The sequence below is a fragment of the Gallus gallus genome, chromosome 2, assembly GCF_016699485.2.
Source record: "Gallus gallus isolate bGalGal1 chromosome 2, bGalGal1.mat.broiler.GRCg7b, whole genome shotgun sequence".
NCBI lineage: Eukaryota > Metazoa > Chordata > Aves > Galliformes > Phasianidae > Gallus > Gallus gallus.
Window position 1 is genome coordinate 45,708,223 of NC_052533.1, and position 21,798 is coordinate 45,730,020.

Sequence of the window (21,798 nt, forward strand, 5' to 3'; positions counted from 1 at the left end):
GAGTTCACAAGTAATAAGCTTTAGAGTTCACAAAACTGTTTAAAGTTCAGTTTTGGACACTTATCTATGTACATATACAGTTATCTGTTCCCTGATGGTGTTCACGATTTCAGCTATGTTTTGCTTATGACAGTTCCTAAATCTGAATGTATGTGTTGACTCAACTGCCCATTAGTGAGATCCAGATATGTGCCAGTGCCTTCTGATATAAAAATCTTCTGCCTTCACCCCCCAAAAAAGTTTATGGCTTCTGAGACTTCCAACCAAACAGCACTGGAAATCATTTTGTTAAAAGCAAAGTTGCCTGCTTGAATTTACTGCATTTTTTTTTTACAGGTTATGTCATTCTACAGGCCAGACGGTTGTAGTTACATTGTGTTGTTATCCCTGTTTTCATTATCTCTGATAGTGGTATGATAACAATTGCAGTCAGTATTTTAAGTCAGACTTTTGAGTAACAAATCACATAGCCATGCTGGTGCAAACTGCATGTGTGAGAGAAGTCATGACCTAGATGGGTTTGGTTTATTCCTTCTTGGATCTAGGCTGAATTCAGATAATGCGAATCATTGTTAACCACAGAGGGTTTGAATGATGCCTTGGAGCTATTCCTGTTGATGGGTAAAATGTTGGCAGTTTGGCATTTCTGGTGTAAAATTTCAAATACGTAGCAATAATGTAAAGTTCCAACAAAATGTTCATATTTCTTTGTGATTCCCAGATAGATCTCAGCAAAGATAACACTCTTTTTGCATTATTGAGCTGCAAGAGCTTATTCACAATCATTTGGCAGAAGTTTTCCTCGTTCTTCTAAACAATAACTGATACCACATAGAGGAGCACTTGTGAGTGTGCTTTAAGCCAGAACCGCTATGAGTCAGGGACTAAATTTGGTCTCAGGTCATAACAGTGAAGGCTGTGAGTGCCTCTCTGAGCAGATGACAGAAGTAGTCAAAAGTGTTTTTCTATCCAACTTGTGTCATGTCACTGAAATGAGTAGAATTTTTCTTGAAACTTGTCAGTTTAAGCAAAAATTTGTTTCAAAAAAGATTTTTCTAAGCACGTGCACGTGAGCTGAAAGGTGCCATTTGAATGTTTCTCCACATTCAGAATTTCATCTTTTTGCTCACGAAATTGCTGTGGGAAAGGAACTGAAACAATTCATTATGAAATGTGATTGTAAAATTCTATGAAGAAGCAACACATTGTGACTAACTGCAAAAATAACTTCCATACAAACTGGTACACCTGCCCAGTTACCCACGGTGGTACCCTGAGTCATCGCTAGCCTTGCCATATCCTGCTGTTACCTCCACCTGCAGCCTCTGACAAGGTCTTCCACAGCTACATGTGCATCCAAGGGCATAAATGGCCCTGGAGCAGGAGCCTGTTTGTAGCCACATCCTGCCTGTGCAATGGATGTTGGGCAGAGGCGAGCATAGTTATCCTGTCTCTATGCTTTCCAGCTCCATTGCCAGTTGAAATGGGGAAAATAGGATGGAAAGGAGAGGAATTATGTACATGGCAAGCTGCACGTCAGTGTTTTGTGTGTGAGGCCCTTTGCTGCAGATGTTGCCAGTCTGTTTGCACTAATGAAGAACAGGAACAACGCCAAGAGGTTGCGCTGATGAGAGAGCATTCGTGCTGCAAGACGAAAGAACCAAAGCCCTCAGTAAGATTGAAAGAGCAGAAGGCCAGAGAGCAGTTGGCTGTTTACATATCAGGTTTTTTTTAACTAAACCTTTTATAGTCAGATTGCCCTAATCTTCTGGCACATAGCAGCCTCTCATTTCAAGCCTATTGATGATGGAGCTCTGTAAGCAACAAGCAATGTTAAAAATCCATTAGTAGAGCAGAGAGGATATTAAATTCCTTTGCTGAGGGCAGGCTGTTCTTTTATTCTATAACTCTTTTCCCACATTTCCAGCAAGACCAGAGCCATTCTCTTCATTTTGCAGCACAGTCTTTGTTCAGATATCGGCTTTCTGCTTTCCAACTTCTCTCTTTTAAGGGCACAAAGCCCTTAAAACATCAAAATTTCAGCATCTCTAAGTGGCCCTAAAATATGCAGGTCCTTTTTCAAAGCACTTTAAAACAGAAAGAAAAAAGTTGTAACTGGATGGCTTTTCATTTCAACATATGTAAGAACACAGGTACAAATAACTTAAGCCTGCCAATGTGAAAGCCCTGTTTGAAATCTGACTTTCATTGTCCTCATGTCAAGAAGTGTTACTGACCACATTATACTTCCTAATATTACTGAGAACGAGATCAGCCACTGATCTCAGATAGTCTTTCTTTGAGGCACTACGCCAGGCTTAATTTCTCCATGTTTTCTTGTCCTTCTCAGCTCTAGTACAGTCATCATCTCTGGTGCAGTTTAGTATCAACCCCCATTGACAAGTCCATGCCTATCACCTCTGATCTATGTTCTTTCTCAGCAAAACAACCCAGTGCAAAAATCCACAAACATAGGTTCAAGATTGCTGGCAAAAGTCTATAAATGTAGTTGTTATTGAGATGTCACTGTCAGTTTGTTTAGAGGGAAGAACGCTAGAGACAATCTATGTTTGGGTTTTAGAGGGCTGGGATTTTTTCTTCCAATAATGCAGTTAGCTGTTAGTTTATTTATCATGGTGTTCCTGCATCTTAACTAACATTTAGATGATCAAAAACGTGAGAAAATATTTTAAGAAATATGGAGGTGTATATCTCCTTGCAGGGGCAGACATTTATAGCTAAGCTGCAGAATATGTGAAAAGTGCATTGCAAGTAGAAACTCTTGCAGCCAAATTTTTCAGTACAGGGCAATGGATTTTGTCCTCTTCTTATCACTAAACACTAAGAATGAGAATCTCTTTTGGACCAAAAGACAGGAAAAGCCTATTTCCCTTGTAAGTAAATCTCATTTTTCCTTTACCAAAGAATAAGAAGGCTGGCAGCATTGGAAATTCTTTGTCAAGGAATTACAAAGTTGACTTGTAAGAGGAATAAAAGCATTTTCTCTTCCAGATATGTGTGTTTTAAAACCATGAAGTTAGGTAGAACTTTACTTTAGCAGGGATATTTTTCTTTTCTGGAACAGCCCCTGAAGAAAAACGTGCCTATTACGGCCTCAGTTTTTTTCCTCAGCACATTGTTTCTAAAGAAAACTGTGTCACTAAGAAGTCAGTTCTAATTTTATGCCCTGCTTTGTAGCCTGCCTACATACAAGACAACTTTTTGTGCTATTTAAACACTGAATATTGGCACAGGGAAATTGGGTGGGATGGGCATTCAAGCAGGCCCGTACTGCTCAGTGGCACATTATCTAAAATTTATTAATTGGACAGAACAGGTACCGTGGTTGGATATCAAGTTCTACTCTACAAAGCACAAACAAGTTTCTTCTCCTCCCACCCAACTCAGTTTAGACTGACACAAGTTGGACTCAGGAAAAAGGGATGTTCATACCAACCAGCTGAGGTGTCAGGTCTAGACCTGGCAGCTTGGATGCAAATGGAGGGATTCCCCTTCTAGATCCTATGCGTTGTTAGATCTGCCTGTACGGTGTACCCCTTCCTGAAGAACGACAGGTTTAACCTACCTGCAGCTCTTTACACTTCAAACTGGCAAATTCAACTGTAAAAAAGGTACCAACTAGGAGGTAAAATCTTTGAACTCAATCCCATGCTGTTGTTATTCATGAAAAATTGCCTAAATAAGATTTTTGGCTACTTTTCTTTATGTACTTCAAATTCTTTCATCTTACTTGTCTGTTATTCAACCATGGAGAGCTTTTGCCACAGTGCTGAAATGAGTGTAGGCCACCCAGCCAGGTCAAAAGAGAAGCCTAATTGTAAAGTGTTTCTTCACCTTGAAAAGGAAAACACATCCTATTGAATTGTTGAAATGGAAATGCCAAGAGCTGTTGTAATCCATTTATCTGTAGGCGATCTAAGAAAAATACACAGCAGACTGCAAACTGATTATTTCCTTTCCTTTCCTTATCACTTTTTTCAATAATCTATTTGATCGAGTGCTTAGCAGTAGAAAGCACAATGGGGCAATTGCTAATGGTACTGGTAATTTTCTGTGATGTGAATATTTGTGTATCAGTCAACACACCCGGCCAACAATACATGGCAGCAATGACTATCAGTGGCGAGCATCTGGGATGTCTGGGAAGCATGGGTTTGAGCTCCAGTCCGTAGGCCAGCTGGGTATTTGCACGTCTGCCCTTTCTGCACTGTCAGCTGGGGGAATCAAGATTCTTAACTTTGAAGGGATGGGTATCCTGCTCAGAAAACGCCATTCTCTGTTCTGCCCACAGCTCTCATACTCTGAGGCCATGCAAAGGAGGAAGGTGAGCAGCAGCCAGCTCAGGGGACAGGAAGTAGCCAAAGATGAATTTTCAAAGATAATCTCCAAAAAAGATATCTCTTTCAGCAACAGAGCAGTTATGCAAAAACAATTAATTCAAAAAATGAATTAGAGAGCAGGTGAGGAGGTTTGACAAAGGCAGAGATGGATACAAAGGCAACAGTGCCATTACAGGGCCTTCTCTATCTCCTTCTAAGGTGACATCCCAAACCTCTCACTGTTACAGTACTGGCCCAGCTTGCTTAAAATCCTCCATTTCCCAGAAATTCTGGTACAGAGATAGCTTTCCAGTGACAATTCCAAATGTGCTTCGGGAGAAAGGGGCAACGCACTCATTATTTTTATCAGCCTCCCACAGCAGAAGTTCTGTGGAAAATATGTAATTTTAAATGGGTTTATTTATGCAAGCTTTAAATCAAAACCATTTCTGACTGGCATGTTCATCTCAGCTGGAACAACAACAAATATTCATTGGGTTGCAGTTGGATTAGCTGGAGATGACAGTCCATGCCTTTGCCCTTCTTCTTTCTGATAGAGACCTGAATATTTTTACCCTTCCTTTTTTTTTTTTTTTTTTCATTTTAGCCTAAGTGCCTAATATAGATATCTTTATACACTCAGCATAATGTCATGCTGTTACCAGCATTTGCAGTTTCCTTTCCGATTTCTTCAGGTTGCAGAGATCATTCTCGCTCACTAGCTATTAATCTTATGCTGAGTTTTTAAACAACGGGCAGAAAGCATCAGCCAGCAGTGTTGTGGCCATAGCTGTGCTGGCCAAGAGGATGATAAAGGTTCCCTTTGCAAGCATGTGACGAACATAATTCTCATTTGCATTCCTTGAGATAAATGCCACTCTCCTGAGTTCTAAACTACTTTTATTGGAGAAACAGGCATAAAGCCTTGAAATCAAATTCTGCCCTTTCTGTCTCATCTGTTTCTCTCTGCCTTCAAATTTTTCCATTCACCTGTGTTGAAGTGTTCTGATCCCAATAAGGCTTCCTCCAAAAAAAGCTGAGATTTATGAAAGTGATGTTGCATGTCCTCTGGGTAGTATCAGGGTCAGATTATCAGAACAGTTCAAGACTGAATTTTCCATGGCTGTTCTGAAAAGCCTAGCCACTGGTTTAGATATTCAAATGGGAGCTGACCCAGTCATAGAGTATTTCTAGCAAGGTGTTATTAAATATGACCTGCTTCTCAAAACAATGTGTCCTTCTAGTACTGGGAGTCTGGATGTATTAGTTGGTATCTGAAGAAAATGACTGTGACAGAACCTCATTTGTAAGTCTGTTTAAGAGCTACTCAAGTGTCCTGACATGAAATTTCCTCATTTTCTTCCAGCAAAACATGGTTTCTTTTGACAATTCTGGCTTTTTCATTTGCAAAACAATACCAGATTTTACTGACTATGAGAAAATGAATAGATAAGTGAATAAAGAGGACACAAAACACATGCACATGCATGTGTGCTTTCTTCCTATAAGAATTTCATGACTTTGTTGTCTATTAAGTTTATATGCACTACGAGTTTGCTAAACATGATCTAGTATTTTCCATTCTAAAGCCCAGTTTAACAATTTGCAATTATCTGGGCCAAGTAGTGCCCATCAGTGACACCTCTGGTGGTTTTACCATTGATCCATCAAATGGGATTCACGCTATCCAAGTTTTGGCAAATGTGTTCATAGCACAAGGCATAGAGACAAAGATAGTGAGCCCACAGGTAAGCTTATGATGTTATTAATCACCTTTTATTTGGAAATGGTGCAAATATGATACTCCAGAGATTATGTAAATGAACGCATACGGACCAATGAAGAAGTGTTGAATAGAGCTGGCCACACATTGAACATTGACTACCTTGTTCACTGAAGGTAGTGCTGGGCCTTGAATAAAAAAAATCTCACATTCCAAGACTGCGAAAAAAGAGAGTGAGCAGAACCTTTGTTCTGATGTGCTCAACTTGTAACAATTTGATTAAGCAACCATAATAAGGGTCTTTGGAGAAGGGAATGGAGATAATTATATTTTTGAGGTAGTGACAAAGAGTCCATCAAAGCTATTCATCTCCGCCTCCTTTGAAAGAATACTGGAGCAAACTGTAGCTAGGGTGCTCAAAGTTTAGCTTAATTGCTAAGCCTTTAGCTCCTGTATTTCTGATCCACCACAAATGGAAATGTCTGGCACATTCCAGGTGGATAAAGGCATTTCACTGAGTACTTTATACTAGTAGCTTCCTGCTGTGCTATAAAATTAGCATAGAGGAATATCTGCCAGTGGGAATAAATGGTGGGCTGCAGTCAGGCTGCCAGCTATTTAGGGGACAGGAAGCAGAGAGCAATATGGCCAACAGAAGTCCCAGAGGAGAGTGTTTTAGTATCCTAGGCTTCACAGGAATAGTGTCACTTCCAGACACTGCTTTGGCCATCTGAAATGTAATTCTCTCTGACCCCCACATTTCAGTCTGCAAAGAGATTAACCCAGTGGAAATAAGCATACCACAGAGTGATTTTTAACTTCAGACACATTGGGAGACAAGTGGAACTGCCCAAGTTCCCCTCAAATAGTCTGGCCCAGTGAGTCATTATTATTATTAACATGATTATTATCATTTTTACTTTTAGTCATTAATACCACTTATTCTTTTCTATTTGAAGTATACCTAGAACAAATCCGTCGCTTTCACATGCTCTCTGGAGGAATGTTTTTGCCTGTAGTGTTTCAAGACATTGCTATCTCCTGTGCCACCTCTTTAGGATAATGAAACACCTCTCTTATTTTGGCATGACTGTCAACATGCTTATCCATCACTTGCTTACAACACCCATGTTCTGCCTGCTTTTTCCTTATTTCAAACTACAGGATGCCTACAAAAACCAACCCCATTCAAGCAACTACAAAGCCAACAGGCTTGCATGCATGTGAGCCCAAAACCTAACCACAGTATAAATCCTAGCCTCGTTCACACCTGTACCACATGTGGATCAGTCCTTCTCCGCACTGTGAGGTGTGGCTCCACTTCAGTTCTGAATCTCAGCAGCTGGGGGGCAGATACATTGTCAATATGCAGTTGTCTAACCTCTGGCATGCTTTTGAAACAGCTTAGCTGTAATCCTCCGAGGAGGTTTGAGTTAGTGTGGTGGAGATCAGAAACTGGAGAAGGAAGAATTATCCTAAGGGAAAATTAAAATATTTCCCATATAAATGTCCTTTTCAGAGCTTGAGGTATGATGGGTAAGTAAATATGGAATTAACTCTTCTTCTTTAAGCCCTCTGGTTATTCCTCAGAGGGAGGCAGGGAGATATATGCAAATTACTTCCAAGCTGCTTATCCCCACAGTAAACCAAGTAGTTCGAAGTGACAATGAATTGATGATTGAAGCTTTTGGTAGTCACAGGCAGTTTTATTTTGATTTTTAAATCTTTCTTGTAGACTCAAATGTGTGACTGAATTCTCTCTTTGAAGCAACTGTTTACCTACCTGTAGGTAACGAATGGCATTCAGCAGTAGAAATATAGTATTACCCTTTTGTAGTTCATTGTATAAGACTGATGGTGGCTCAATCTTACACAACCACAGATTTCTCTTCTAAAAAGTTGATTTTTTGAAAATAACATACTCTACGTGCATTTTGCACAACAGTTGGATGTGATGTTACATCACTGAATGTGTCTCTTCTGTGATCACACGGTTATGTGGTGTGAAGACCAACATCCAGCTTGTAGCATATTAACATGGGTAGAATAGCATAATAGAGCTGATAGAAAGGACCATGGCACGGACTGTCCCTTCAGCTGAATCTCAGGAGTAACATGGTAAAGCAAGGTGAGAGCTATGCATCGCAGACCAATATAAGAGAATTAGACACAGTGTAAGCATTGATTTTAAGTACCTGTTGTGCAGGCAAAATATGATGAAATTTTGCTTTTTTCATTCCTACCTGTACATCTAATAAAATAATGTGGAGGAAGTCCTGTTTTCTCACAGCTCCTTGTGTTTGTCATAGACCACCAGAAAGGGTGATACAGCATTTCATTCTCAGTAACACAAGCACAAAGCCACACAAGTCAATATTGGTTTGAGCATCTGATATTGAAAAGAAAGCGTAACAGGAAAAAAAAATCATCACAGCACACTAATCCAAGTACAACCACTTGGGGAAAAAAAATAACAACCAACAGGGATATATTGCAGTAAATCTGGAAAAAGAGCCTGAGGTGAAGCTAACTGCACATACCCAAGCAGTGAGACATCGAACATTGACTCAACCAAGAGGGGTCATGCAGTCTGCACCCAGGGGCCCTTGGAGTGCACCCCAAAATGCCAAGCCTCATTCACTTCTCATCTCTTAAACAGCCTCAGGAAGAAGGCAGTGACTTTGTCCATTACCTGACCTGTATGCAACAAGCGATATGTCTAAGCCTGTCTCAGTGCAGCCATCCCCAGCTCTTGCAACCTGCCTCCACCTGACTTGGAAGTGGCCACTTCAGGGACCTCTTCCTCTGAAAGTGGTCTCAACAAGGCTCATTTTCTGGCACCGACTTGATACATCTTACCCTGAAGTGCTTCTTTCAGAAGCAGCATTTCACTGAATTCAGACAGCAATGTGTACGTGTTGTTAACTACTCAAATAATCAAGATCTACATGAGTGCTTTCAGATGTGGGATCTTCTGACTCCTCTGACTAATATTCTTATCATGTCTGACTAATAAGGGCCAGTTTAAAATGTCAAGAGGTTTTTTGTTTTTATTTTTACTATCTTGTTTCTTATTCAGTCAATGGTAATGAACTGACATGCTGTTTACTCATCCCATTTATACAGTCCTGTGGCAGGAGAAAAAGAGTAAGAGTTGCTGTAGCTTAACTGCTACTACGTAGTTCAGGAAGTCTTATGAGTGTATGAATAAGAGTGACTGTTCCTTCCTGAAAGACAGACTATACTCTGTCATTTCAGAGTAGGTCCACACTGAATGTAATTCAGAGCTACTGTTCTGCAGTACTGGGAGGAATCTCCTTCTGTATGGCAGCATTTCTGCTGGAGCTCCCTGACGTGTCACCAGATTTTTCCATTGCCAGTGAAGGAGAGAGCAAAATCAGGTTTAAGTCATTCTTGCTGCCCAGCTCAGGGATGTGCAAGGTGCAAGGAGCAATTCCTGCATGCCCCTGAACACTGATGTGAGGAAGCAAGAGTGGCAGTCCCTTGGGTACACTGATAGGCAATGCTAAGGACGCATCTTCACACTATCACACAACAGAGCCTAATCTAATATATATCCAAAGGCAGCACTAGCCTGGGCAGGAGCCTGGAGTAGAAGTGCCTGAAATGAAAAGAGTGTTTAAAATAATAATAATAAAAATAATAATAAAAGAACATGTATAAACACACATTTAAAAGTAGGCAGGGCAAAGTTTGCCATCAGTATTTACACTACCACCACTGACCTCCCCATTAGCTCTTTCAGGTCATTCATTAAATGCATGGAAATTTGTTAAGTGCATGGAAACTATTGATTTTGTCTAATCAAATCATTTCCATCCATTTCACAGGGACAAACGCTAAGCATGGACTGCGCTGTAAGGCTTGTAAGATGAGCATCCACCACAAGTGTGCAGACAGTATTGGACAACAGCGTTGCATGGGCAAGCTGGTAAGTAAGCAGCCCAGGGCTGCACTTGCAGTGGGGGGCATGTTGCTTTGTGGGCCAGACCCCCTGGCTGGCATTTAGCTGAAAACAGTTACATAATCTAAACTGAGCTGAATATTAGAATTAATTCCCATAATTTGAACTATACTTACTGTAGTGGAAATCACTGTGGGGAAATCTACCAATTAGTCAAAATATTTCAGTAGATTTTAACAAATGAAAAATCCTTCTCATTATATATATATATATTTTTTTTCCATTGTTAGGGATTGAAGAATAAGTATAATTCATCTTAAAAAGAAAACTGAAAGATATTTCACAGTGAGACCCTACAGAGCTTGCAGAAGTCTTTCAATAGGAGAGGCTTGGAGGAGCTCTGCCCTGTATGGCACGCAGCACCTTAGTGCCTATGTTGTTGGCAAAGGCAGAAAACTGTATTTGAAAGAATTCTAACTTAAAACGATTATTTGGCTTAAGAAAATTGTTGGAATATAAGAACTGGGTACACATGTTGATAGAATGATATAATCATAGAATATCATGAGTTGGAAGGTTCTCACAAGAATCATCGTGCTCAGCTCCTGGCTCCACACAGCACCACCCAAAATCCAAACCCTATGTCTGAGAGTGTTGTGCAAGTACTTTTTGAAATCCGGAAGCTCAGGACTGTGCCCACTGCCCTGGGCAGCCTGTTCCATGCCCACTGCTCTGTGGTGAAGAACCTCTCCTTAACCCCCAACCTGATCCTGCCCTGACCTGGGTAAGGTTTAGGCTGTCAGGGCACACTGCTGACTCAGTCTCAACTTGCCCATCAGCCAGAACCTGCCGAGCCCTTGCTGTGGAGTGTCTCTCCTGCCTCTTGTAACGATGTCCTTGGGGGGATGTATGTCCTGGGCTTCTCCATCCCAGGTGCAGAATTTGGCACTTGCTCTTGTACAGCTTCACGTGGTTGGTAATTGCCCAGTTTGTGTTTCACGTGATTTTGGTTCTGTTGCAAACATGTGCCAGCTGAAGGCAAACCTGAACTAAGTATAAATAGCCTTGCTATGTTAAATGATTAAAAAAACCAAGCATTGTCTTCAAAAAGGCTAGAAAACCTACTTGTCCCTGGAAAGATCTTTTCAAGTATATTCCGTGATTGTTATTGTTGTTCATAGTCCTGAAGCAAATCTTTATGCTTTTAAAGCATAATCGTAGTCCTGGTTTGGTGCTTCCTGGTATAGGAATTTGATCCGTGAAGAGTAGAATTATCTCACTGCAGGTTTGGGACAAGTCAAATCACATTAATTGTTTCACACATTGCCTGATTCCAGCCTCAACTCTTGTGGTGATCAGTTTACAAAAACAGAAAACAAGAGGCCAAATTTATAGCAGGAAGAATTCCAGCAGAGTCATGGGAGTTTTACGAGTTCATGTGGTGTCTGAATTTAGTTTGGGTCTAAACTGAAGCTGGGAAGTCTGGAATTTGTTCCTGTAAGTAACCAAATTTATCAGCCCCCTTGCTCCTTCTCAATCCATACTGCAGCTCATTAGGGAAAGAACTAGTTTTGTATAATTTTTTAATGTATACTGAATGTAAGATAGAGAAAATATGCAAATCTTCATGAGGCCTTCCCGCTTCTTACTATGGCTAGAAGTTCTCACAGCCTGCAGAGATCAGAGGTCTGAGAGAACTTTTTTGAATCTCTAATGCCTTGAATGGCATTTCCAATGACTTAGGTGTTAGCACCTTCATTTTGGGTACTCAACCTTTGCTGAGATGGTAAACAGAAAAATAACAAGAAATATTTCATCATCTAAGAATTGTTTATAGAGTGATGTAGGGCACTGTTATTGGCCATGCTGGGTATTCTTCAGTGTTGTAGATTGAGTTGTTATAGTGCATTTCTCTAGAAGCAGACATGTAGGGCACATGTGGTGATGACTTGGGGAGTTCTTAGACTTTGCAAGGCAAAAAAATAATTAAAAAAAGAGTGGAAAGTGTGGTCAGTCAGCAGCAAATTTTAGAAAAATCTAAAAAATTGATACATGAAAGCATGGGGAAGAATAGATGCATGTTTAGCAAATGCAAAACAGTGTGAACTCACATCACATAAGAGATGGAGAAGGTAACGTAGAGATTCTCAGAACATGTAATGATTCAGCACTTCTGCTGCAATTAATTAGTGTTGCTTTTGTGTAAAACAAAAGAAAAGAAAGGCTGGAAATGAGCTCCTCCTTTTTCCACAGAAATACGGGAAATTAGCTTTTTCCAGGAGAAAAATTAAATGAAACCCTGATCTCTGCACCCCACAGTGACTCAACAACAGAAGGCAAATTTCCAGTCTCACCGCACTCTACAGAAAAAATAAAAAAGCTCTGTTATGCCACTAGCCAAAGAGCTGAGGTTATTTCTACTATGTCAATCATGGCAGCAATGCACTTCACATGTTTTTGCTTTCTCTCCCTCCAGCCAAAGGGATTTCGACGGTACTACAGCTCACCACTTCTCATTCATGAACAGTTTGGCTGCATCAAAGAAGTGATGCCTATTGGTAGGTTCTGATTGCTTTTCTGTTCAGTCTCCCTTTGGCAGTGCTCTGCAACAGCAGCGGCAGACTTCCAGCCATGGTATTTGCCCTCAGCTGCCTTCCAGCTCCTTTCAGTGACTGGATGTCCTTCTACCATCTCAGGAAAGGACCACTTCAAAGATACAAAGCTGGAAGAGGAGAGGGTGTGTTTATTGTGTGTTTCACTCAAAACCCCCTACATGTAACCTCCTAGTAACCATTCTGTTTATAATAATAACTACATGAGCTCAGAGTAAGGAACTTAGGAAGAAACTGTGGCATACTGAAGTGAAGGCCTGAGCTGGAAAGAACTACATAAGAGACAGATCACAACAGTGGGATGCATTTAAACCACTGGTCTGGCCCTTATAGGACTTTATAAGGTCCTTGTTCTTTTTTCACCTACCCTTTTTACTTTTCTAGTTTTTTTACTTACAGAATGTTTCTTCAGTTTGTCCAAGTATTTAAAAGACCAAATTTTGCTCATTGTAATACCTGAAAAGAAAAATTTCTGAAATAGAGAAATTGAGTTGGTCCTCGCTAGTACTTCTCCCTGGCCAGAAGTAGTCTGAGCAGGCAAACCTGGCAGTATAAAAAGAACACCAAAAGTAAACAGTCAGTTTAAAATGGCTTACCTGAGAACACTTATTTTGTTGTTTAGAAAAAAGGAAGTCAGTCACATAGATTTTATCTAAGTTTCTCTTTCTAAAAATCATCCATCATTGTCATTTTTGTCATAAGTAATAGCAGCATTCTGAGCAATCTCTGACTTAAAAATGAGATGTACTTTGTTCCCATCAAAATTCACAATCCCAAGCATTTTTTTAGTACTTTGCCCAGATTTCCCTCCCATACAATGTTACAAAGATGCTGTATTCTAAGCATCTACTGCCCAGTATGACAAGGGAAGTTGAGGTCTAACAAGGCCGTATGTATAAAAGGGTCTCATCTGGAACCATTCATGCCAGTTAGAGATGTTCATTTCTCTTTCATGAGAGATTACTTTGGGACTAGCTAAGAGGGAGAGTGTGGGAGTGAAAATGATCAGACATGCCAGTGGGGGTGGTGGCCTTTCTGGCTACTCCTAGACTATGTTGAGCAACCTGGAAAGCATTTCTTCTTTGCATCTTAAAGCATCTTCTTAAGCATCTTCTTATGACTGCCCCCAGATCCCATGTGGTCCCACACTGGTGCTATCAACACCTTCCCAGGAAGATCCAGGTCATCTTATTTATCCACGTTATCCCAGTAACAGCACTGTGAGGTTAATGGCATAAAGGTGAAAGCCTACAAACACCACCCAGATGTTCAGGGAAGATGCAAGTTTTTTTCCCATCAAGTATGCAGCATGGAGAGCAATCTAAGAAGTTAGTGGTAGGAACAGGCAGGAAACATGGATTAAAGCCTCCTGGTATGTTGACTCACTCGTGCCAGTGTAAACAGCATTGGTGGAGATTAGGGAAGGAGGACTGCAAATGGACTGAGATGAGGCAATGACAGGGACTCAGAGAGCCTGTGTGAAGGAAATGTAATCTTAATGTGAGCAAAGATACAGCAAAAAGTCACTAGCAAAATCCAATATTATTAAGACCTTCAAACGCTTTTTATAAGGATGGTCTCTCCACTTGTGTTTCTAAACATGTATCCCAACATGTCAGTACAAGCAGGTGTTTCTACAAGTGGAGCAGGAACCAGGGCAGAAATATATCTGAGGGGCTGATATTTGTTTTCCTCCTTCCATTGCAGCCTGTGGCAATAAGGTTGATCCTGTGTATGAAACTCTCCGCTTTGGGACTTCGTTAGCCCAGAAAACCAAGAAGGGCAGTTCTGGAAGTGGGTCTGATTCTCCCAATAGGAACTCTGTGAGTATCCCACATCTTTCTTCCATGTTCTTGTGGAGAAGCAGTACTTATTCATTCACAGGAGTTCACAGAACTTGTATTTCAAGCTGTAAAACAAACACACACAAAAAGAAAACAACAACAAACTTGTTCCCAGCTCCCAAGATGAGACAAGAAAACACTATTTTTATTAACTCAGTATCCTTTAGATGACTCTTGAGAAAAAGAGAAAAATACAAATTAAGTGAATAACCTTTTATTCTCATGAGAGAAATGTCACAGATTTAAGCTCCTCTCTCCAAACCTCAAACACTGACAGGTATTCTCAGCCTGTTATAACCAGACAGAGATTTTCACCTCCATATTAAAACTTACCATTCATTCTCCCCCATCATGGAAGTCACTTTCTTCAGGACCATGGCAAGAGGGTGAAGAATGAGGACAAGGGAAGAAAGAGTTCCCTTAGCTCTGCCTGTTGTAAATACCTGCTTAGTTCAACAATACCACTTGACAATTAGTGTAAAGAGAAAAACGATATTTCACCGGTATTGATGTCCATGAGGTCAGAGTATCTCTTTTATTTTTTACCCAGAGATTCTCCCCACATCTCAAAAAGCAGTCGCAACTAAATGCTCCACAGACTGGCGCTGACTGTCATGTCTGAAAATTAGACTCAAACTATCTGACAATCATATCAGAAAAAAAATTGCCATGCAGAGAAACACTGTAAGACTTGGTCTGCAGGCCTCTGTGCAAATATTTACGTTTAAGTTAAACTTGAGCTACAATATAGTTACATTTGGTAGAGCGTCTTCCTAGGATTTAAAAATATGCTCATTCATATGAGTGAATGGTAACTTCTGATGGCATAGGTGATCTCTAAACAGATATTCATTTCTCAGATGGGAACAAGACAAATTTACCCAAGAATTGAGTGAAATCTGCAAGGGAGTTGTTAAAGGACATGTTCCTCATCCACTCTTGTTTGTGCCTTAAAAGGAAGTTGGTAATTTTCATTCTTTCTTAAAACCCAAAGTGACGCTACCACCTGTCACGTTGTGATTACACTTTTTTCTTTCAATTATTTCATTTACTTGAAACAGAAGTTCTACAAATGCAGTTATTGCTTTCTAAATCAATAAAGCATTATGTTGAATTATGAATGACTACTCAAGCGTAGAAATCATGAATGCTGTGTTTTCCCTAGAGAAGTGATCATAACTAGGTTGGGTGTGGGTGTACAATGAGGAATGCAGGTTCATTATGGGAATTTCTGCAGGGTAGTAAGGCTGAGAGTGAATGTAAAATGTGTCAGCATACTGAAAACAGAAAACACTAGAGAACTGAATAAACAGGCATGTGAAACCACACATTCTGCTGGTGCAAGCCTGTGGATTAAGTCAAGAACAAAAAACAGGGACAGACCCAAGCCTGATCAAAATGAGGAGTGCATAGAGCTTCACAACTGTGATGTGTGACCAAGGAGCAGGCACTGACCAGTGGCCAGAGGAGGGGGTGACAAAGAGCCCTTAGAGCCCAGGTAAAAATGCACCAGAGCATGCAAGCTATCAGTGCCTGTGCAGTTAGTAACACACAAGGACTAAAATTCTTTCCCAGTGGTCCTCCCTTCTGACTTCCATGCTGCTCTTCTCAAAACAGAAGCAGTAATGCAGCTGTGAGGCTCACAGCATCACTGAAACTTTGCAGCTCAATCATGCCCCAGTCCTGCCAGCTGAGGAGTGCTTCATGGTTCTTCCATGGGACAAAACCAGGGACACCAGGGACATGCTGATACCTGGGTTCCTACTGCACCTCACAAATGTGTCTAAGCCATGAGAGGGTTAGCTCAGGCTCAGAGTAGTATAGCTGTACCTGTCAAGAATAGTTAACAGCAGAGGCAACAAGCCCAGGAGCCGTGCCCTGTCTCTACGACTTCCAGGACTGAAGCTCATGTCTGCACAGAGTAGAGATATCTTGCTCTGAACTAGCCAAGGTATTTTTAATATGACTGAGCAGTGTGGATGCACCCACTGTGATTTTCAGCCTGGATTCTACACTTCCTGTAAAAGAAAGTAGCCATATGTTCCAGATTTACTACCTACTGCTTCCTTCAAAATGTGCTTCTGCAACCCACATTTATACAGAAAGTCACTTGAGGTGATATAAATGTGATTCCAGTTCTTATTAGTCTTCTCAAAAGCGGCTTTGTACCTCTACCATTTCCATTAGACTCTGTCATATATTTCTTGTCTGAAAAGTCCTTATATGTAAGTGATGTTATTTCAGGAGGTTTTGGATTAGTTATATACTGAAGAGACAGTTTTACTGCACATCCCATATGCACTAGTACCCAACAAAGTATGAAGCTAATCAGTAATTTTGATGCTAGTTCATGAAGACTGAGGAGCATGCCACAGCAGTAGGCAGAAAAATAGTTGCAACTTGCTATTTCACCAAAGCCGGTCTTTCCCTCCCCCATCCAGCAACTAGCAACCCCTAGTTACGCTCTACTCTGACTCATTGTTATCATTTCTATCACAGTCCCTTCTCACCCAGGGGTGACCCATTTGTACAAGGTGCAAGACAAGCATGACCTTTTCCTAAAGGGTGAAGTCTAAAAACAGGGCATGATAGAAAATAAAGTAGAAGGCTGTGAAAATAGTAAGAGAGACATGATAATCACAGGATTGCTACAGCATAAATCTACTGTTATTTGCAAGGAGAAGTAGCTAAGAAATAAAATTCCTAGGAAATATAATAAACTGCTAATATATTTTCTAAAATGAAAGTATTGTTGTCAACACTAATGAAAGGAAAAAATCATATAAAAAACTATGAAGCAGTTCAGGTTTTGCACTCGTTACACGAAGGCAGTGGATATTCCTCATTTGTTTTCTTTTTTTCATGAAATGCAGGCAGAGATCTACAGAACACCAGATAGAGGTGTGTATTTTGTAAAATTCTAGAGTGTCATGGAATAATTAAGTTAAATCCTTCCATCTGTCTTAAAATGCTGTTTACAAGAAATAAGTAAAGCTTAGGGGCATGTGAGGACTTACAGTTTTTCATACTGGCAACACTGTCCTAATCTTCAGTTTAAAGTTTGCTTGTTTGTTCGTTTGTTTTGTATGGTGATGTTTTATCCAAACGGAGTCCTAGGTGGGAAGTTCAGAAAGAGAAGCTCCTTAAGGTTAGATTCGGACAGAGCTTTTTGGCGTAGCTCCTGGTTCCTGTCAGGCTATACATGGAGAAGCCAACTACTCAGTTGAGGAATCCAGCGCCTTACGCAGAGTGCACTTGAGAGGCATGGGATTTTGTCATCCCGTGTTTTCCTACGCCCTAGAACAATGGGTCCCTAATCATGACTGACATTAATATGGTACACATAAGAAAGCATAGTAATTCTAACAACAGTATTTGAGCTTCATTTGTCCCTAACTATACCAGCCAGATTTAAAAAGAAATCGAAGGCAGATATTTCAAGGCTGACTTCACAACTCCATTACACTCCTCCTCTTTTTTTTTCACAGAATATTAAGGGAATTAAAATCACACTTCTCTTACAGTTATTTTACTGAAAATGTCTTCAGGGTTAATAAATTGTTAGTCAATAGTTTCAGTTAATGGCCAGTCTCTTCCATAGTCAGCTGTTTGGAAAGTCTTCATCATCTCCAATTTCCCCAAACTTCTGTTTTACACAGACACTCATATTGTTTAACATAGTCAATTATTCCTTAACTTTCATTTTACTTTGCGCTGCAGAAATGTTTTGTACTGAAGACAGGAAATTTTCTCTAGAGTCCTTTGTGGGCTTTTATTGCTCCCTATAAAGTAGGGTATTTATTGTGCACCACTAGACACAATGTTTTCTGCAGTCCCATCAGGCTGACTTGCTCTGCTCTGATACCACCCAAGTGCTGCATTCCCCAAAGGCTCCTGTGAGGATTTATTTCACCTTGTAGCTTGCTTTCCCTGGCCTTTCCCATCTCATTTGCTCTCTCTGTCCCTGCAGACAGCTGATCTGGCAGAAGTTCCCGAGGAAGCCGATAGCAGCCTTGACATAAGCAGGAAACGCAGCAACAGTGGTGAGTGTTGCTAGGCCAGGACGGCATCTTTGCATGTGTTGGCCTTGAGTAGAACCTATTCCTGGTTTTGGAAGGGGGAGGTGGGTGAGGCAACAAGCTAGTGAAAGAATTTGGGGAATGCTTTTTTGAGTGCCAGGTGAGATCCAAGCCACCGGTTTCCATCATTTGTTTTGTCCAGACCTGACACTGGACAATGTTCAGGTCTGCTCCTTGTCTCCTGTGCTTCATGACTCTAGACTAGTCACTTAAAAAGTTTTAGTTTCACATTGGCAAAGTGGAACAAAAATAAGACTTTTTTTCTCTTTCCATATGTCTGACTTGTCTACATGTCTCTATATACCACAATCTCTTTGGTATAGGAAATGAATCATATAATATCCATATGTCTGTAAAATATACATCACAATGAATCCTGATTATAATTGCATCTTCTCAGTACAGCTACAGAATGTGCCCTCGTAATATTAATAGCCAATTCCTTTGTCTGCATTTCAGGGAGTAATGCTTTTACAGCATTGGTATGATAGGATTTTTGAGACCAGAGCTGAGTGATGAAATCTCAGCTACTGTGGGATGGTGTACATGACCTTCTTTTTGAATTCAGTCGTGGCAAGGGAAGCAGTAAGTACAAAGTGGGCTGGAGGACTTTTAGTAAAACTTCAGGCCCAAGCCATCAGTGACTTCTCTAGCACAGGGAGGCTACTTTGGTAAATTTCACAAGATGTACACAACAAAAATAAATCACAGAGAACATAGCTTTTTTTTCTGTTAGACCCCTTGTGCTCCTTACATGCAGCTGACAATTCACGTGGGTGAGATGCCGGCTTTAACTGTTCATTCCACTTTCATGCACTCTCCTTCTTATTCCTTCCTTTCCAACTGTTCCTATCACTTCTCCTCACCGTGTTCAGTCATTTCCTCCCTTTCGCTTTGTGAACGCCCCATCTATGTTATCTTCTTTCTCCTGACAATTTATTTAGCTTTTCCGTCTCACCAATGTGCGTTGATCTCACTTGGTTAAAGATAAAGAAATAATCCTACTTCACATTTTTTAATCCTGCCCACCTGAGATTAATTTGGCCTTGTCTGAGTTTCTTCATAACTTTTTTTTCATTGTCGAACAGCAGTTTAATTTCTGAAACCAGAAGAAACTTTTTTTTGCTGTGAGATCTGCCTTCGCTGAATGCACTAAGAGGCATTCAAGGAACTTACTCAAAGAGATTACTTTAAAAACCCAGCATGTGTCAAACCTCCAAATAACTTCCGCGGCACATTAACGATTCCTTTGATCAGCACTGGCTTTTTACAATCCATCCTTCAGAGGCTCAGGGTATAAATTATGCATCAGTCACTCCAAAAATTTCCCCTTGGTAGATTTTTAATAAACTGCCCGCACTGTTTGCACAAGCTGTAGAAATGGTAAAATCCTTTTCAGACTGTCAAAATCTCTGGGTTTTTCTGGGTGTTTTTGGTTGGTTTTTTTTTTTTTTTTTCTTTTTCTTTTTTCCTCTTTTGCTGCTAGGGCAAGCAAATATGAAAGGAGATGGATTTATGTTTTGTAGAGACATGAACAACAGAGCTGTATGGCTTTTAGACTCCAGTGCCTTCTAGAAATATCCAGAGACCATGAACTAAACAGAGATTAAAAATTTAACAAAGTAAATTCAAAATGTTGCTACAGGGTGATTCACCACTCCTTTTTCCTCTGTTGTCCACTGCCTCTTTATCAGGCAGTTTCACATTAATGCCTTGATGAATCAGGTTCATTCCAGTTATTTTTGTTCCACTAAAAACCTGCATACTGTAAACAAGATTTCAGGAACATGCACATTTGAGCCTCTTTGTTTAAGGAGAAAAAGCAGAAAGGACTCAGTACGTGTGGCAATGGAAACAACCCTATAGGCATGTGACAGCAACTTCAGGGGGTGATGGATTATTTCAGGCCCTGGCACACAAACTATCCAGAAATCTGCCTGGTTTACAGCTCTAAGGTGACATACCTAATCACCAGCCCTTCAGCCTCCTCTAAGCCAGTTACTGTCCTTTGCTGCTGTGAATTGCCATCTGTATCGGAAGCCCCCCGGCCCAAACTGTACTTTAAAAAGTATGTATGAGACTGTTATCAACAGGGATTTCAGCAAATGTGGGATTGTTTCCTGGCAAATCCAGGTTTGGTGAGCATTTCCCTACATACACAAGGATGTGTGTACCCCATGCCGACTTCATGAAGTTCAACAGGGCCAGGTGCAAGGTTCTCCCTCTGGGCCAGGGCAATCTCAAGCACAGATACAGGTTGGGCAGAGAATGGCTTGAGAGCAGCCCTGGGGAGAATGATTTGGGAGTGTTGGTTGATGAAAGATTCAACATGAGCTGGCAGCGTGTGCTTGCAGCCCAGAAGGCCAACTGTATCCTAGGTTGTATCAAAAGGAGTGTGACCAGCAGGCTAAAGGAGGTGATTATTCCTCTCTGCTCTCATGAGACCCTGCCTGGAGTACTGAGTCCAGTTCTGGGGCCCCCAACACAAGAAGGACATGGAGCTGTTGGATCAGGTCCAGAGGAGGGCCACAAAGATGACCAGAGGGCTGGAGCACCTCCTCTTCTAGGACAGGCTGAGAGAGCTGGGGTTCTTCAGCCTGGAGAAGAGAAGGGTCTGAGGAGACCTTGTGGCCTTCCACTACCCAAAAAGGGCCTAAAGGAAAGCTGGGGAGGGACTTTTTAGAAGGGCATTAAGTGCCAGGACAATGGAAGAGGGTAGATTTAGACTAGATATCAGGAAGAAATTCTTTACTGTGAGGGTGGTAAGACACTGGAACGGGTTGCCCAGCAAGGTTGTGGATGCCCCCTCCCTGGAAGCATTCAAGGCCAGGCTGGAATTGGGCTTTGAGCAACCTGGTCTAAGGGGAGGTGTCCTTGCCTATACTAGGGGGGTTGGAACCAGATGATCTTAAAGGTCCCTTCCACTCCAAACCATTCAATAATTCTGTGATTCTGTATGGTCCATATGACAAAAGATGTGGTCCATGAGCCCCCCAGATCTCACAAGGTGCACATGAGTAACCAGGCTTCGTTTTCTATTAGCACGCAGAAATTCCCCCAGACGTGCTCTTCTGCTGAAATGCCTCCACGTCTTCTTCTGAAAGACCTTCTGCAAGTTCAGATGGCTCCTAGTTACTTAGCTCACTTACCAGAACTTGTCCAATTTTCTTACCTTCTTCTCCACTGAACAAAAAAAAAAGTGGAATATAGAAATATAAGTAGGACTTCTCTACACAGATGCCAGGTATATGCATACCCGTATGCTACAGAATACT

At 41.0% G+C, this 21,798-nt stretch overlaps 1 protein-coding gene across 2 annotated transcripts in view; it reads left to right on the top strand.

The window, feature by feature from the left end:
• The window catches only part of STAC (SH3 and cysteine rich domain), a 73,661-nt gene that overhangs the window by 34,116 nt on the left and 17,747 nt on the right, over nucleotides 1-21,798 (top strand). For both annotated transcript variants that reach the window (XM_426020.8, XM_015281697.4), the window contains exons 3-6: nucleotides 9,915-10,015; nucleotides 12,465-12,546; nucleotides 14,308-14,423; nucleotides 18,415-18,487. In XM_426020.8, coding sequence (XP_426020.3) covers nucleotides 9,915-10,015; nucleotides 12,465-12,546; nucleotides 14,308-14,423; nucleotides 18,415-18,487 — 372 coding nt within the window. The remainder of the gene's footprint in view (nucleotides 1-9,914; nucleotides 10,016-12,464; nucleotides 12,547-14,307; nucleotides 14,424-18,414; nucleotides 18,488-21,798) is intronic.